Raw genomic sequence first — 18060 nt, forward strand, 5'->3', positions numbered from 1 at the left:
TTTTGATAAGTCTCATTATGGCGACCTGACCAGATAATGGAGATCAGACTGATAAGGTGACATCCAGCAGGACTCTATATGACAGCAGGATCTTTGGCCATACATTTGTACCAAATAATGTGCTGTAATTCTGTATCACGCTACCGTAGCTACCAAAGGATTACCGGACTTCAGTGGAGTGTATTTTAAGCCCCGGTCACAAGAATCGTACGACGTCCTTGCGATGGCATATTACGCCTATCGCACGATGATCACAGTGGATCGCAGCTAAATCGTAAGCAAAATCAGCCATCGCAGAGCATCGCAGAGCATCGGATGATGTTCAAAATTTTTCCAGCGTCGCACGATTTTTCACTTGTGTCTCTTCTGTATAGCCGTCTGACCGTTTTTGTGCTTCTTTAACCATCAAAATGTGGACATAGCTGTTGAATACCTTCCTATAATATTTTTAACTGTAAAAATAGATTAAAAAAGACCATGATAACAAGAGTATTACAAGCAAAAGTTCAAATCAAGCGTGAGTACTGGTATGGTTATCTCGGCCTGCTCTACGTGTCAGGCTCTTTCGAATATTGTATCATGATATGCTATCAACAAAAAGATGCCATCATACAAAAATCATATCATAAGCATTATATCATATATATTTCCGACTCATAGAGCCTGCCTTTACGTTTGAGTTGTCCCCATGATTATTACGATTATGGTAAACTGACCCAAGACCGACGAGAGCTGAGATTTGATCTAATTATCAACTCACGTGCATGAAGCGATCAAACAATTGTCTGCATCACCTGTGCGGGGCGCGCTGTTCTCTGGTTGCGATTGTGGCAGTTGCGACTGATATATTTTCCCTTTTCGTCAATATCGACAATATCAGGGAACACTGAAACCATCACAACATGCTAAAAATTCATAAATCTAAAACCTCATCAGTAGACAAAAATTGCCGTAATGAAGTCTGCTTTGGGGGCAAATAAAATCTTACGACGATAGCGAAATTTTGAACATGTTCAAAATCCATTTCAGTCCTATTTTCGTCATAGGAGGCTCCCCGATTTACTATGATTTACCTGCGATTGACGCAAATACGCTCTAATGACCTCATCGTACGATGCACTACGATCCTTGTGACCACGGCTTCATATATTTAAACTATTGCTTCCGATTCTTCCCCGACTTACGACGTACTGCGCTTATGCCGCGCATAAAACCTCCATCGCAGTCAATCGTACGATTCTTGTGACCGGGGCTTTAGCAAGGTATTTATTTCAAAGTACAGCAGATACTAATTTTGTTTGATGGTCTTGGTACACATTGTTATTTATTTATTTATTTATTGGTTTGGCTGCAACGAACACACAGCCAGGGCTGCCCAACTATTGTTCATAAGAGAATGTTACGTTTGCTGTGATAAAGTTTTGATAAATCTTGATTACATTGTGAATATGTTTGTAATTTATTGTAAGTGACACAGTGAGTATAGTATATAGAACACCATAGATATATAAAATACATGATTTGTAAGTCCCCTCTCTTTACATGTCTGCTTGTAAAATACCTAAAGTTCCTTCTTAATCAATTTCTTAATATACAATATACACATACATGTACATCATTTTGTGAAAATGCATATATAAGCCTTTAAAAATCTTATCATTCAAAAATAGTGTATGCTCACCATATCTTACATATATATTTTAGATTTCAAAATTACCTTACAATTACTTCCTGGCATTTGATATGTTTGGAGTTAGATATTATGTGAATTTCAAATTTTCTTTTCCTTTTGAACAAGTTGATATGCAGGTGCTGATATTTGATCGTTATGTCGTGACGATTTAATCGCTTGAACCCTCCTCTTTAATTAGTAGTATATATTCCTTAAAACGTAACGTATCCTTACTAATAGATAACACCACAAAGAAAGCAGCAGCTCTTATTCTAAAATTACTCGTAATGTAAACCAGCTATTATATAGTACTAGGATTAATCCTATTAAGGCACCAGCATTGTTATCTACGCCTAATAACGAAAAAAAATATTGTCATTAAACCAAACAATTGTTTGTTTCCGTATATATATATGGAATATATATATTAACTTAAGTCCATTCTAGTCAAACGACTATGGTCGGGTCCACTAGAAAGTCCATTGGGTGGTCATGGTCTACAGGTAGGAATCGTCACCAGTCTGAAATAAGAAATAAATGCCGTGAAGGTTTCAGGAAAAGCATGGCACCGTTGTTAGCACCCTTGCTAAGCATCTAGACTATGTAAGCATTAGCTACACGTACATAGACACCAGCATTTAGTCTACATTATAGTATTCTAATATCATTAGCATATTGATGAGGGTTGGATTACCATTACATGATTGTATATAATGTCCTGCAAGGGAACAACCACCTTTGTTTTATGTGGAATTAACTTAATTTGCCCGCAGCGCCCGAAAGACCTTCAGTTATACTACACAGCAACTGCAGTCTCTAGAATTGTGTACACAAATTGTAGCTTAGATTTAGGTGATGAAAGTTGTTAGCAGACAAGACAGCATTAGGTTTAAAAAAGTTATGATTCCAAAGATATGCCCTTGAGGTCAAGTGGTAGAGAAAGACCAACACCTTTGTTGAGTAGTAACTTGTCGCTGGCCCGTAAGGCGACTTTGCCCTAGGTATCTGGAACTGGAGGTAGCAAATGAAGGTGTTTTAATAGTTGAAAAGAAAAACACGCAATGTTAGTTAGGGTTTCCTCTGTCGTTGCAACGTTAGTACAACTGTGGTTAATGTTTGTTTCATTAGTGTCGCTGATTTGACTGAAACTTTAGTAGTAGTAATAAGATGATTTGCTTTTTACCGTCAGTTTGGTATAGATCAATGAATGTATTACTATGCTTATAATCCGACAAACAGTTGTTGTACTTCTTATCATATACTTTTTAAAAAAGTTTCTTGTGTGGCGCTACATTTTGGAGGATGTGAGGGTAGTGAATGTACGCAGTTCGCCTTAGCTCTGCCACTGTCAGTGGTCGCGTTGATCTTTCCATTAGTCCTCTTTGCAATATGTCACGTGAGCAAATTACTTTTTGAACCTTATGTGTGCTAGAAAATGTGGTGTCTTACACAGCACATATTCATTCAAATGTTCATCTCTTTCGTTGGAGAGACAAAATAGTTTATTGGAATATGGTCAATGCAATACTTCATTTGATTAAGAAAAGACGTTCCATGGAAAGCGGCATGTGAAATATGAGGATATCAAAATATCAATTTAGAAACACTTTTAAGTTAATGCATCAAAAGTAGTCAATGCCTATGACTATGAGATCTAGAAACGGTTCAACTCAGACAAGACGGGCTACTTAACAGTATCGTGTTTATTATGTAAAACGTGGTACAGAGTTAGAAGTGAATGGCTGAGTCAAGCTGTCTGTCTGGATGTTACGATGACGTTAGAAAACACAATAGCAAATGCCAGCAGAAGAATATGAAAGGAGACAGTCGATGGTATAATAGAGATGATTTTACCTCGTTAACTCGGACATTGTTAACCTTCTGACCGGTGAAGGTGGTTGTTGCTGGCTGCTGATATCGCCCAACCAGCGACTGGTACGGCTGCTCCTGCTGATGTATCGGATTGTGATAGATGATCGCTCCATCGTCAGGCTTACTCCGGGGAGCAGCGCCCACGTTGTCATAGATGACGTTGTTGTAATGGTGTCCAGATGGCTTGGTTTTGCCTGTTGATGTTCAAATCAAAATCAAACTGTAACTTCAAAATATTCAAAATAATGAAATAAAAATCAGCATGCACTGTTAGCATAACTTTGACACACATTTTCCCATGCTAAGGATGCGGGTCAGTAGTGTTAGAAAGTAAACATACAGTAAAATATGTAATATGCAGCCAGGAAGGTTACAGCAAAATGTATTTGCTGACGCGACGAACATTAACAAGACGTTCAATGAAGTCACCAGAAATTCATACACTATATATATGATGTTGTGTTAGTGTCACTGTATGTTTTGTAGATATCAAACATATAGATATAGATGTCTATTTGCTGTGATATTAGTAAAGGTTAAACCTATATAACCCGCACCAGAAAAGTCGTACACAACAGTAGCACCATTCCCGGACTCGTGGACCGACGGCCTGTACTTGGCGGCGCTCGTGCTTCTCAGGCCACGTTCCAGCCCGGCCGGGGCGTAGTTCACGGGACGTCGGTTTGCGTACAACCTGCAGAAACCAAAGAGAATTCGTCATATTACAGACTTTCCACAACCAAGAAATTCAGTCATATCATTCTAATATTGCATCTTCCTTTGACAGTATAACATGTCATCGCCCCCTTTCCAAACAAAGCAACTTGACTGTAACATATTCGAAAACATTCAAAGTCTAAGTTACTCTTTCTCTAGCTATAATTTCTAGCTATCATAGCGAGGAACAGGACAGATGCTAGTGAAAGAAAGGTACCGGTGATAATTTTATTGTAGTGTATTGTCACTGACAATTCACGAAGGTGAACCTACTGCTTAGGGCTTTATAAGTACATATACAGATAATCAGATGTATATTAATCTTACGTGTTATCCGAGAGCGGCTGGCTCTTGCTCTTCATGCAGGTCTTCACGGAGACAAGGACGAGGATGAGGAGAAGGAGAAAGCCGGCGACGGCCCCAACTGCCGCGTACACAACATTACCTGTGCCTGGTAGGAACAGGTTCGCCATGGTTCATGCGAAGTCATGACGATATGCATCTTAAACTATTTCAATTGAGTATGAGCATCGTGAACATACTATTTATGGTATTCATCGACCAAATGCTTAAGTTAGTGCTATCACTTATCTTGGCGCACCATGTGTCTTGTCATCATGCTAACATCGGAAAATAGATGTATAAATATTGCCATGCATTGGCATACTACAACTGTCTTATTTTCTTTAGGTCGTCAGATGAAACGAGTGTCTTAATGAAAATACCATCTTATTCAAAATAAGTTTAGCCTAGTTGAAGTGAAATCAAAAGCTTCGAGTAGTTTTCTCGTCTTACTTTTACTCTCGCATCTATCGCCACTGTAGGTCGTAATGAAACTTGATGTACACCTGAAACACAAGCAAAACCATGTTATGTGAAGGCCATCATCATTAATATTTCATATTCCTGTCAACAATATTCATCTCCCTATGTACTCTTTATGCCAAAATAAGAGTAGGTCGCCCAAACCTTCCATTAAAGAAGCTGATTGAGACTAAAACATGTGGGAAGCACCTGATCTAACCGAAATAGTATAGGAGGTATACAGGAGGGTGAGCTTTGTAAATTATTCAACCCTTCAATAATAATGATAATGATTTTATTTTCCAAATGTGACATTAATTAAGGCATATTATTACCAATGTCACCCAGTGTCCTCCAAACACATCTGGATTATTGAGATCTATAGCTCATTTCAAAATCGACTATATAAAGTACTGGTTGCAAATTAAGCGTACTGGCAAGAGAGTGTTCCACTGTTTGAGTCCATGCACGTTCCACCGTTCAGGCAGTAATTCGGGTTGGGACTGCAGAACGCCAGGCACCTCCCTGCGTAGCTGACGCAGTTGACTTCCGCGGCGCAGTTACAGTTGGTGATCGGCACTGCAGTAGTGTCTGAAAATGTGTAGATGTTTTTTTTTTAGTATTTCTGTATATAAATACATTCCTGACCCTTCCATTTGTTATTTTCGTTATCCAGCAGCTTTATTTTTATGAGCAAGTCCTGTAGTAGACAGGAACGTACAACTTTTTTTGCAATTAAACTATTAGTAATCTAGTGACTTATGCTTGCTTCGATAGATTTTCGAACTTTCATAACGGAACTTGTGATTAAGACTACACTACATTTTGTTCAAATAAATTAGTAGAAAAGAACAATGATTACTTGGAGGCGCGTAGGCAACCTGACTAGCGGCCAGATCCCCCAGCTTCCCCCCGTTGTTGTCGATGTACCGCTTGAGAAGCGCCACGGCCTCCACAGGGTCAGGGACCGCTTGGTTGTTCTTGAAGACCGTGTCCAAACTGGCAACGACGCTCCCAGATCTTAAATAAGAACAAAATGTTTACCTAAATCACGTTGAAAGAATGTGAAAGACTGAATGTGGGTTTAGTGTGATAAGTTGATGTTTGTAATAAGTATCAAGATTACCTGAATTCTCCAGTTATACCTTTCTGTACCACAATACGTTGAAGAAAAAGCCACTTAACAATTTCAATCATTGAGTCACAGTATTTCTAAATTATATATACAGGTAGTAGATTTTGCTTTTGGACACTTTCCAACTCTTTAAAAATACTTACCGGAAGCCTTTGACTACCACACGCTGGAAGTTCGGATTGTTCTGGTACGCTTTTGACACCTTAAGGGAATAAAAACAAATTGGTCAATTTACATGATAAACAATACATCAATATTATAACTATGTCTTATAAGCTGCCAATTTGAAATATACACCATGCGAATGTGATGTAATCTAAACATCAACAAAACGTATTCCCAGCTGCAGTAAGGTTCACAGTACTATTTTGCTTTGCTTAATCGGATAGGGAAATGTATGTGAAAATCACCAGCGTCGTTATTAGCAGGTTGACAGTCGTCTATGAAGGTCAGGCATCCAGGTAATAAGACACACCAAATATCAAACGGTTTTGGCATAAACAGTAGACAAAGGAGAACTGTGAACGTTCCGGATATTAACATGAATACACCTACCTCAGTTCTGACTTTGCTGGCCAGCTCTTGGAACACAGGGTGTGTCCTATTGTTCAGCTCCTGGGTGAAGTTCCGCTCCAGTGTGACCTCCGTTGGAATAGACACTTCGGCAACTACAACGGATGAAGCTTTATGTTAAAGCATGTCTATTATCCAGTCATCTGCCGTTGCATGTCTGCTCTCTTTGAAAAAGGAACTTAAGCAAAATGTGTACGACTGAAAGCTGTCAGAAGAAAGCCTAGTATTGTGATTTGCTGTCATTCTAAAATTTGACTTAGGTACCACGTAGGTTCAATGTAGTCACTGTCAGTTGTAAGCGTATAAATACCAGCATATAAATTTCCAGTTTATAGATTAAGAGAAAAATCTATATATTGAGATAGATAGATAGATAGATAGATAGATATAGATATAGGACTAGATATAGATATAGATAGATAGATTAGATAGATATACATAGATAGATAAATATAGATAGATACCCGTTGGAGATGGTGTTGTCTGCGCTGGAGCTGTTGTTGCTGCTCTAGCAGTGCCATCAGTTCGAGACGCTGTTTCTGAAATTACAATGTGGATCAAATTAGATGGTTTGTTCATTATGATAGTTTCGTTCACCTTAAAGCCAAAAACTTTCTGGATTATTCACAGCTAGTGCAAATGACTCTGTTGGTGCCTCAATTGAGATGTCCTGGAGAGAACAGCTACGTTGACCACTAGAATAAACACTGTGGTGAGTACAGATACTATAGGACCTAGAAGGAAAAGTGAAATAGTATCACATGCAGATATGATAACTACTTGTGGGATCCTTCGGCCATACCATGCAGACACGTTTGCAATGGAATAGCGTAGAATGCTTGTGTGCTGAGCTAGTACTATAAATGGTGAACTAAGATGATGAAGCGGGGAATAAGCCATGCGGATTAATGTGCAAATGCGTTGGGTTGTCATAGAGGATGTAGAAAAATGAATGAAAACACAGGAAAACAAAATGGTTCTCCCTAATGACCTGACGTTGCTTGTGTTGTCGGGTTTGACTGACTAACAGTCGTTGGCTTTGATGTTTGGGCTGCTGTACTGCTCTGAACGGGAGTAGTTACAGTTTGCCGTCTCGTCGAAGATGCATCGGATTGTACTGTTGATCCAAGCAATGGTATGTTGTGTCATTCAAGAAATTCAAAAGCATCGGATTGCAATGATGAATGTTGGGTACTAAACTGGGATGTGTATGGGTAATGAGCTACAAATGAGCTACAAATGAAAAAAGAAGACCAAAAGGACATTTTCTCCTAAAGACCTGGTGTTTGTTGTGTTGTTGGTTGTGATGGAGTCATAGTTGAGGGTTTAGATGTTGATGCAGTTATACGGGTCGGATTTTGAGTTGTAAGAGTTTGCTGGTCCGTCGAAGATGCAACAGATTGTACTGTTGATCCAAGCAAAGGTATGTTGTGTGATTAAAAAAATACAAACATTGGATAGAAATGATGCAGGTTGGGTTCTGAAATGGAATATGCAAGAGTAATAAATTTTTAAAAAAGGGGAAAAGGGAAACCCAAACAAAGAGTTCCAAAGACCTGGGGTTCGTTGTGTTGTTGGTTGTGATGGAGTCATAGTTGAGGGTTTAGATGTTGATGCAGTTATACGGGTCGGATTTTGAGTTGTAACAGTTTGCTGTTCCGTCGAAGATGCAGCAGATTGTACTGTTGATCCAAGCAAAGGCATGTTGTGTGATTAAAAAAAAACTTCCAAACATTGGATAGAAATTATGCATGTTGGGGTCTGAACTGGAGTATGCAAGAGAAATTAGTTAAAAATCTAAAAAAAGGGGGAAAGGGAAGCCCAGAGAAAGAGTTCCGAAGACCTGAAGTTTGTTGAGTTGTTGATTTTGATGGAGCCATAGTCGGGGTTTTAGTTGTTGATGCAGTTACGCGGGTCGGAGTTGGAGTTTTTACAGTTTGCTGTTCCGTCGAAGGTGCAGCAGATTGTACTGTTGATCCAAGCAAAAGCAAAAAAAACATTGGATTGCAATGATAGAGTTTGGGTATTGAACTTCAATACACATGAGTAAAAAGTCAAAAATAAAAACAACAAAAAATATAAAAAGGAAACTTAAAAAGAGTGTTTTGAAGACCTGGAGTTTGCTGTGTTGTTGATTGTGACGGAACCATGGATGTTGGTGCAGTTATACGGGTCGCGGTCGGAGTTTTTACAGTTTGCTGTTCCGTCGAAGGTACGGAAGATTGTACTGCTGATCAAAGTAATAGCATGTTGCGTTATTTAAAAAAATCAAAAGCATTGGATTACAATAAATTTCAATATGCATGAGTAATAAGTCAAAAATAAAAGCAATGAAAAAATTAATAAAAAGGAAACTCAAAAAGAGTGTTTTGAAGACCTGGAGTTTGCTGTGCTGTTGATTGTGACGGAACCATGGATGTTGGTGCAGTTATACGGGTCGGGGTCGGAGTTTTTACAGTTTGCTGTTCCGTCGAAGGTACGGAAGATTGTACTGCTGATCAAAGTAATAGCATATTGTGTCATTCAAAAGCTCAAAAGGATTGTAATGATAACGTTTGTGTACTTAACTCGAAATAAATAAGACTAATAAGTTGAAAATGAAAATTTTTAAAGCAACGTTCATAGAAACCCTAAGAAAATGTTCTCATAAAGACCTGGTGTTAGTGTTGTCGGTTTTGACGGAGTCATAGACGAGGGATTAGATGTTGATGCAGCTGTGCCGACCGGAGTTGGAGTTTTTACAGTTTGTTGTTGAGTTGAGGATGCAGAAGCCTGTACTGTTGTTCCTGGTAGTGGTAGTGATATGTTGTGCCGTTAGAACATAATGATAAAGCAAAATAACCAAGGTGTCAATAAATGGTTTATCATTGTGAATAAGCAGTTGTTTTAGTCATATCATTAACATTGATATTATTAAGCTTCCAGATTATGTAATGAAATGGATGATGTTAAAATTATAGTAGTTATATAATCATGTTAATAAGCATGCATTCTTGCACCTGTAGCCGGCGTAGTAGAGAGTTTAGTCGGAGTCGCAGTCGGCACTTTAGAAGTTACTGCAGGTGTTCCGGACCGTGTAGTAGTTAGTACAGACGGTGGCCCGGTAGATGATGCAGAAGGTTGCACTGTTGAGTCACACAAGTATTATATTTACAAGTAAAAACATTTACACAAGTATGCCTCTTCATTCTCTTTACAAGAAGAAAATGATGAAAAAAGGATTGGTTTATGGTAAAACGGTAACCATTACCTTATGCACAAAATTAATACAACGTAGCATAAAACGATCTGATACCCTCGCCAGATGATATTAACCTTTATGAGTAAAGCATCATCGGAAGTTTCCTTTGACTGTGCAAATAAAGTCCTCATTTGCATAAACTTTCTTAGTTTATCATCTTCTCTATCCAAATACCAGACATTGTTGAAAGTATTACTTATCTTAGCAAAGAATGCTATTGTAGCGTCTTCTCATAGATTATGTACACGTGACCCTGGTTTCCATGCTTCGGGTTTAATAATGTTCACCTTTACTTAGCGTCGTAACGATCTATGAATACATTCTTTAGTTATTCATGTCCAACATTCCCACCACCCTTACCCACCTACCAGATGTCATCACGACCCATGAAAGGCTTCTCACGACCCATGAAAAGTTGAGGTATGCTTTTCACAGACAGACAGACAAACAGACAGACACACAAACAAACAGACCTGGTGTTGGAGAGGTTTGTGGCGGTGTTGGCTGGGACACTGTTGGTCTCGACACAGTAGCTGTTGGTCTCGATGTTGATGCTGTTGGTCTCGATGTTGATGCTGTTGGTCTCGATGCTGTTGCTGTTGGTCTCGATGCCGCTGTTGTTGGTCTTGATGTTGTTGATGTTGGTGGTGTTGTTGTAGCTGGCTCGCACACCGCACCGTCTCCGACGTATCCTGTTCCACACGTGCAGGTGAAGGAACCAACGGTGTTGGTGCAGTTTGCTGACGCGTGGCAGTTATGGCCGGCATCACACTCATCTACGTCTGTAGAGAACAGACATATACATTCCTGTTATTCAATTTAATATTAACAAAATGCATGCATTTGGTAGAATGCATTTGGTACACTTGTTGCTGTGAAAAAAGTTAAAGAACTAACAGAACTAAGCAAAAATGATTTTACAATATGCAGTAGTTACAATGACTAGTGTAGCATTTTCATGGAGTAATTCGTAATTCGTACCCAGGCAGGTATCAGCATCTCCTGCAACAAATCCTGGGCTGCACACGCATTGGTACGACCCCACGCTGTTCTCACAGGTCCTGTTCGACGGACAGATGTCGTCATCCTCGCATTCGTTTGCGTCCACCTCGCACTGAGCACCCTTCCACCCGGCGGGACACACACAGCCCACCGTCACGTTACATTCACCACGGTTGCAGCCGCAGATTTCAGCACAGTTTACACCGTATCGTCCTTCTGCGCACACTGTATGGGAAAGGCGATGAAATGATTATTATATAGCGTGATAAACTGCAGAATAAGACGTAGCCCATGCTTACAACTATAGCAACAATGCTCAGTAAAAAATTATCAAACAACCAGTATGCTGTACTGACTTGTACAAGTCCTTAGGTCATCTTGAAGCTGGTATCCGATGTCACAAGAGCAGGTATGACCGCCGTCTGTGTTTTGGCAGTTCTTCTTCTGACTGCATCTGTTCAGATCTTCGTTTCCAGGAGCACATTCGTCGACATCTATTGCATCGTAAAGATGAAACAAAACTTCTTTAGACACAAATCTAGACTTCTTTCACAGACAACACCATTGATAGCTAGATGTAGGTATGACTCTTCAGCAATTGTACATTAGAAAAATCGATATCACACAGAGACAACGGTCTAGAAGAAGATAAAGGGTATTTAATAAGGACATGGTTAGAACGATGATGCGATTGTTGTCACACTGTGAAAACTTAATTTTATTTTTTCCTTACCTTCACAGGTGATGTTGTCTGCGGCGAGTTTGTATCCAGAAGGACAGAAGCAAACTGCCACGCCATTCTCAGTTCGACAGTTCTCACAGAGAGATACTGCGCAGACATTCCTTGCTGCTTGGTCTGAGAAGAACATGTAAAATCCGAAACTTTCACTGGCGTATTGTATGGCTGGACGCAGTAAGAAATGATCCTTAGCACTCTAACACTAGAAAGGGAAAATGATCATTTGTAAGGAAATAAATGGAAGTCATTCGGGTGACAACACAAGAGATCGAACCTTGATAACATGTGACATTATTGGTAGCATTCAGGAAGAATCCATCATAGCAGTCACACTTAAATCCTCCTTCTGTGTTGTTACAGAGCTGCGTGCATCCACTAACACCATCGGCGCATTCGTCAATATCTGTGGAAAACATTACGCATATGTTCTCATTGCGAGATGAATCTATGTGAAATCATTTTCAAATGATAAAGCAATCTTTTATGATAGAGAATTAATATAAGGGTAAGCAATATTTTCTAAATGTCCTCGAGAGAAACTTTCAGTATGTGGCTAATATCAAACTTTTGAAAACGAAAAAAATTACTCTGCTTAGCATATTATATTCAAATGTACCTGTGCAATTCCGCTTGTTCTCGGTGAGTCTGTATCCGGAAGGACATTCACAGCTGTAGCTCCTCAGCTCGTTCCTGCACACGGCCTTGGGTCCACACTTATGCGTGCCGTTCGTACATTCGTCTATGTCTGAATAAAAGAAGATAGAGTTTTATGACTTCCATAGAGTATTGTCGTATTGATTCTTAACGATGGCACTATTGGTTCATTTAGACAAATTTTAGATTAGAGAAGGTTGAGAGAGATGAGATGAGATGATGACTTTATTGAAAATTCGCAGTGGGACTACTGAATTGTGTTCAATTTACATTCAAAACACACAATAAAAAGAGTCGAATATTACACATTCCTAGGAATAAATACTATATACATATATACATAGTTTAAACTTGACGATTGTCTGATATCAGGGGAGTATTACTAATGCTGGAATTATGGACCGGATGCATTGAGCAGGTTGCTCATATACGGGATCGGTGAGTTGCTATATCGATTTGTCCTAGACTTATGACCGTTCAGTTTGTGGCTATTTCTAGTGGCTCGTCCCGAGGTTGCAAGTACAGATAAGAAAAACTATTTCACAAGCATACTCCCTTACCACGACATTTGGCACCATCACCCTCCATGCCTTCTGGGCATGCGCTGCAGGTGTAGCCAACTCCAGGAGCCGGAACATCGGTGCAGTTCACCCCCATGTAGCAAGGGTCGTCTTCACAGCCGTCAATGTCAACCTCGCAGAACGTGCCTGCAGTAGAGATTATGACTATCTAATTAATCAATTGTTACAAACTCAATATTTTCATGATATCTAAAAAGATGCCGTCAATGAAACTGATACGTAATTTCTGTACATTATGAATTAAAGATTGAAACAATACCTTCAAGTCCAGGACCGCACAGGCAGGCGACGACCCGGAGTAAGGAGTCGATGTTCTGGTCGTCCGCCAAGTTGTCGAAGTCACACGTTCCGTTGTTCTCACACTTGCAAAGATTGACCGTTGGTCTCAGGATAGATGTCCCTCCTTTGCCGTCACTTGCCGTGAAGCTAGTGTAAATTTCGCAATGGTAAACCATTCAGAAACATCATAGAATTCATAACTGGAAGTATTGACAATAATAAAGGTCCCAAGGAGGCACCTGAGGCCGTAGCGGCAGTGGTGTCTAGGGCAAGACATTGGAAGGAGGAGCCCTTCCCTCTCCTTTTACTTCTCTAACCGAAGTTAGACATCCATTTTACATCATTAGTAAGAAAAATTGTGTAAAGTACTTTCCAAAGGAAAAGGCGTCTGGTCACGAATAATCAAAGCCGTGACCTTTTGACCTCGTGTCATTCGCGTCCATTCAAAGTGATAAAAACTATTGACAAATGACTTTTCAACAATGTGCATTTGTACACGTACATGGCAGAAATCGGCACTAAATTTGTAAACTTCATATTAGCTAAGCAAACAATGCCTGCTTCCTGACCTCATGTTTAAGCTGCTGATTTGAGACGACGGTGTCCAGGAGAAAGTGGCTGTTGCGTTATCGAACACAGCGTTGCCAGGGATATTTTGTGCGCTGAACCTGACGGTGTCGTTGTTGATGTCTGTGGCGGTCAGGCCGAAGCTGACTTCTCTTCCAGTAGTGGCGTTGACGACGGTTGGGCCGAAGATTTTGGGAGGGAAGTTTGCTGGGAAAAATGGTATGAAACTTATGTCAAAATAAAGGATCCAACTGTTAAGAAAAAAAAACAACATAATTTCCTATACTTAATTTTCAGTCCTTGATAAAATGCAGATGTCACCCATTAGGAATGTTTAAAAATTATTACCAATTAGTGACGTATCTTGGACGAATCTTTCCCCTGTATTGGCAGTTGCTGCCCCTGTCATAAGATCACCCGTTGCAGCAGTGTCGAACAGACATTCCTTGTTGCCTCTACACAATTCTTCAGCCTGTTGTCTCAGTTCCTCCGTGGCAAATTGTACCTCCAGGAGCGGCACAAAGTCTGGGTCCGGGTTAGCAAAGTCCCTCCAGCTCTGACTTCCATAGTTAAAGATAGAAGTCTGACTCGGTAACGTCCCTGTAGATATAGAAACATTGATTTTGAAAACATGATGTCTGTACGATTCCTACCGCAACTGTTGGTCTCTAGAATTGTCCATATCCCCCTATCAAGTTGATAAGACGTGTACATGAACACGTTTTTTGATCATGAGAAGGGTAATGAACAGCCCAGAGTAGATTCATTTAATTGAATTGACATGATTGATACTTCGGAACGTACACAGTTGTCCGAAGGAATAGTAAATGTCTGAGTCGGAGGCGTTGATTGAAATGGAGGTTCCGTCTGGTCGAGTGAAGTCATCAGTGACGTCAACATTCCACAGTCCCATAAGTCCCTTAGTGTTGCCCTTGAACCTTGGAGGCGCCATCACGGTGATGGTCATTATCCCAACGTCTACTGCAACTTCAGCGGCGATTCCTATCAAAGACAAGTCTAAGGTTAAATTTCACTTTCATCACATTACATTCCGTCCTTCACATAAAAGCAAATACATCAATATTGTTTGTGCATTTTTCACCAGCTTCAACAATAATTACCTGAGGAGAACGATGTAACAACGGAACCATTCGCTCCCTTGGACACCGTGACGCTGTTGAAGTCTTGACCGTCGCCTACCTCAAAATTCGTAAAATTGCTAAACAGATCACCATCCACGTAAACGTCTATTCCTGCAAATCAAGACGGGTATTTGGTTAGCAATACGAAGCGCGCATACCATATTTACTTTAAGTAGAGGCAAAAGTGCCCATATGTAAAAGTTGACAAGTTTTCTGTCAACGATCAGGGTGCTGTCGGGAATTTTAGAATGATAACTGTTTTCTAATGACGAATTACTAAACAATGCATTGTCAAATGAACTAGTCATCGCTTAGCTGTTCAAAAGCACTAAAGAATACTTAGAACTGAGATTTTAAATGTCGTAAACAAGATGGACATAAACAGGAACACAATCTTTCACTATCAACACTTGGCAGAAAATCACCTGATGCATCGTCTTTGAGATTCATTTGAACTGTCGACGATTCGCCCTGCTTGGCTACAAAGGCACTGAAAATAGTCGCCTTTGTCGCCGTGCCATTCACGTCCACCGCTTTTCTAGTTCGGCCCTGCACCACTAACATGGCGTCTGGGACACCGAGCACCAGGTACTCCCCCAGTCCGTTGAATGTGTAGCTCTTTCCGTCCAGGGTTGTCAGGTGAGGGTCTCCCAATCCAATGGCTTTGGGAAGAGGTGACAAATCATTCCTCATTTCAATACAATTATATCAATGTTAAGATTGAAACAATTGGATTTATTTCTCTGAACAAGCGTCAAAGTTGAAATATCATGGTCTTTGATTTTGAATTTAAGTATCTGACTATAAACTATAAAATACAGAACATTTAATTAGTTCTTTACATGTGTGCTTTTACTTTGTTTCAAAAGCATATCTTCATAATCATGTCTAATTTCTTCTTCGGCCTATTGAAAACACATGTGAAAATTAATACTACTGTTGCCACTTGCTGATTAAAACAAAACATTAAATTTGCATGGTTTTCTGAAAAATGGCCTCTAAAACGTAACATTTAAACTATGACGTACCCCATCTCGGCGGGTCGTATCGTTCGCAGGTGTCGGACGGGCGGTAGCGGTAGTACAGGTCACAGTTCCGGGACAGGAAGCAGCAGTAGGACCTGGGGAGGACGTCCTGGGCCCGGTACTGTTCGGGGTCTACTCTAGGGTCGAACAGACTCAGGGACCCTCCTCCGGGAAAGCCGAGCAGAAGGGCGCCTGAATCTTCTGGGTCGTCCTCTATGTCGCTGTAACAGCATCTCTATAATAGAGGAAGAAGAATACAGTACTCAGGGAACCTACATGTAACTTCAATGAATACATCACTAATACCCCCTTTTCACTAACACGGCGCTCTCTCTACGACATAGAATTTGACAGAACGCTCAACGAATTGTATAGAAAGGAAACGAATTTTTTAATACTTTGTGCGTTTTGCTGCTATTTTACTTTTACATGCTATATGATATACCCCGTATGAAATCAAAGGTTACACCTATCCTATTTAGGTCGCAGTGAGAGCGCATCGTAATCGTCGTCTAGTGGAAAGGGAGCCTGAGGGAACCTACATGATATGGAACTTACATCAACTATACGACGTAGCTAGTTGTATCTACTACTTGTAGTTCTTCTGCATTTCTAGCATCTTAACATTGATCTGCACGTAATTTCAATGAGATCTGATTGAGGCGAAATACAATTTAAAGATTATCTCGCATACCTGGCCTATTCCTAGTGGTGATGTCCAGCGAAGTTCAACACACATGTCGTCCCAGTATGTTCGGAACCGTCTATCCCGTGTGGCCTGTGTCCACGAGCACGGACACGGCTGGCTGTCCAATGTGTAGTTCACCAACAGGGCTTCGTCCTGGAGACTTGCCCACCCAAGACACAGCTGGTCGTAGTTCACGTCTCCTTCTGCCGATACGTCCAGCCGGAAGAACCACTTGCCGCGGATACCTTCAGGAATAGATAAACACGGTAACCATTGATGTAATGTAGTCAAAATGATAAGCAGCTGTAATAGAGAGATAGAGGTTTGGCTTTTGTTCTGCCATACAGAATAACTGAATGCACATACCGGTGTTCCCATCGAAGTCGTTGATATTGAAGATCTCTGGAATCCCAGAATACTTGGAGTCAAAGAAGTTGACACTGTCAGCTGCCGTGTAGCCGCTACGCGCGTCCCGCCATGTCTGCTGCCAGTTCATCGCGCCATAGTTGAAGATGGCGAACGACTTCACTCCGTCAGTGGCAAGAACGAGCTGATGCGTTACAGTCTGCAAATAAACAACAAACATGTAAACGTGTACCAGAATCATAGCGCCGAGTTGAACGACTTGGCTGAATCAAATAAAATCAAAATGAATGACTTTTCAGAGCTCTCTTTTATTTGATAAAGAGATTTTTAACATTCGACCGCTCACCTCATGAGGGTTGCTAGTGCTCGGGTATGCCGTCATGTTGGCCCAAGTTATAACGGCGATCCAGGACGGGTCAAAGTCGCCACCTGTCAGACCACCGTATGCTGTGACGTCACTAACCACGCGCGTCACCACGTTAGCTGCAAGGATGGCGACGTTATTGCCTCTTCCGCCTCCGTTGTTGGCAGGCAGCCGCACAACCTTGCCCTTGTACTCTTGGTAGAACACGTTGGATTGGCCGTAGCGCTCCCTCAGGTCATGGTCCGCCCAGAACGGAGCAATCACAGGCGTGCTGCCTCCGGTACGGAAAGGCACAGGTATGTAGCTGCAGTAGCGTCTTCCAAAGCTGATCAGCCCATTGGTACAAATCTGAAACGTTTAGTAATACATGTTGACTACTGTGGTAGACAACAACATCTAAAGCCATTGTGTTTAATATTGCATGTTTTGTACTACGTAATATGGTTAATACTCGTACCTTTGCTTTAAGTATGCTACAAATAAAACAGATATTGCCTATACATCAGTCCAAAAAACTCTATACAAGATGTCACCTACTGATACAGCATGCAGAATCACATCATGATAACTTACATATGAACTGGCATGTCTGGTGTCGAAGAAGGGAAAAGCTGTTGGGATGTTGATTCTGTCAGACGT

The 18060-nt window shown here is 40.6% G+C and overlaps 1 protein-coding gene across 1 annotated transcript; it reads right to left on the bottom strand.

Annotated features, from left to right (window-relative positions):
- Nucleotides 1-1440: 1440 nt before the first annotated feature.
- On the bottom strand, nt 1441-17770 carry LOC118413563 (mucin-like protein). The gene is made up of 28 exons (XM_035817087.1): nt 17404-17770; nt 17058-17256; nt 16698-16936; nt 16007-16238; nt 15404-15640; nt 14958-15089; nt 14629-14838; nt 14185-14436; nt 13839-14043; nt 13250-13416; nt 12970-13116; nt 12372-12500; nt 12030-12158; nt 11750-11872; nt 11373-11510; nt 10996-11241; nt 10488-10796; nt 7238-7312; nt 6756-6868; nt 6344-6402; nt 5928-6085; nt 5500-5656; nt 5057-5109; nt 4589-4712; nt 4102-4238; nt 3527-3738; nt 2624-2683; nt 1441-2193 (listed from the first exon to the last, which is right to left on the bottom strand). Exons 1-28 carry the CDS (start codon nt 17437-17439, stop codon nt 2170-2172), a joined length of 4302 nt encoding a protein of 1433 aa, XP_035672980.1. The 5' UTR covers nt 17440-17770; the 3' UTR covers nt 1441-2169.
- Between the last annotated feature and the right edge of the window lie 290 nt (nt 17771-18060).

The sequence above is a fragment of the Branchiostoma floridae genome, chromosome 4 (genome assembly GCF_000003815.2).
Source record: "Branchiostoma floridae strain S238N-H82 chromosome 4, Bfl_VNyyK, whole genome shotgun sequence".
NCBI lineage: Eukaryota > Metazoa > Chordata > Leptocardii > Amphioxiformes > Branchiostomatidae > Branchiostoma > Branchiostoma floridae.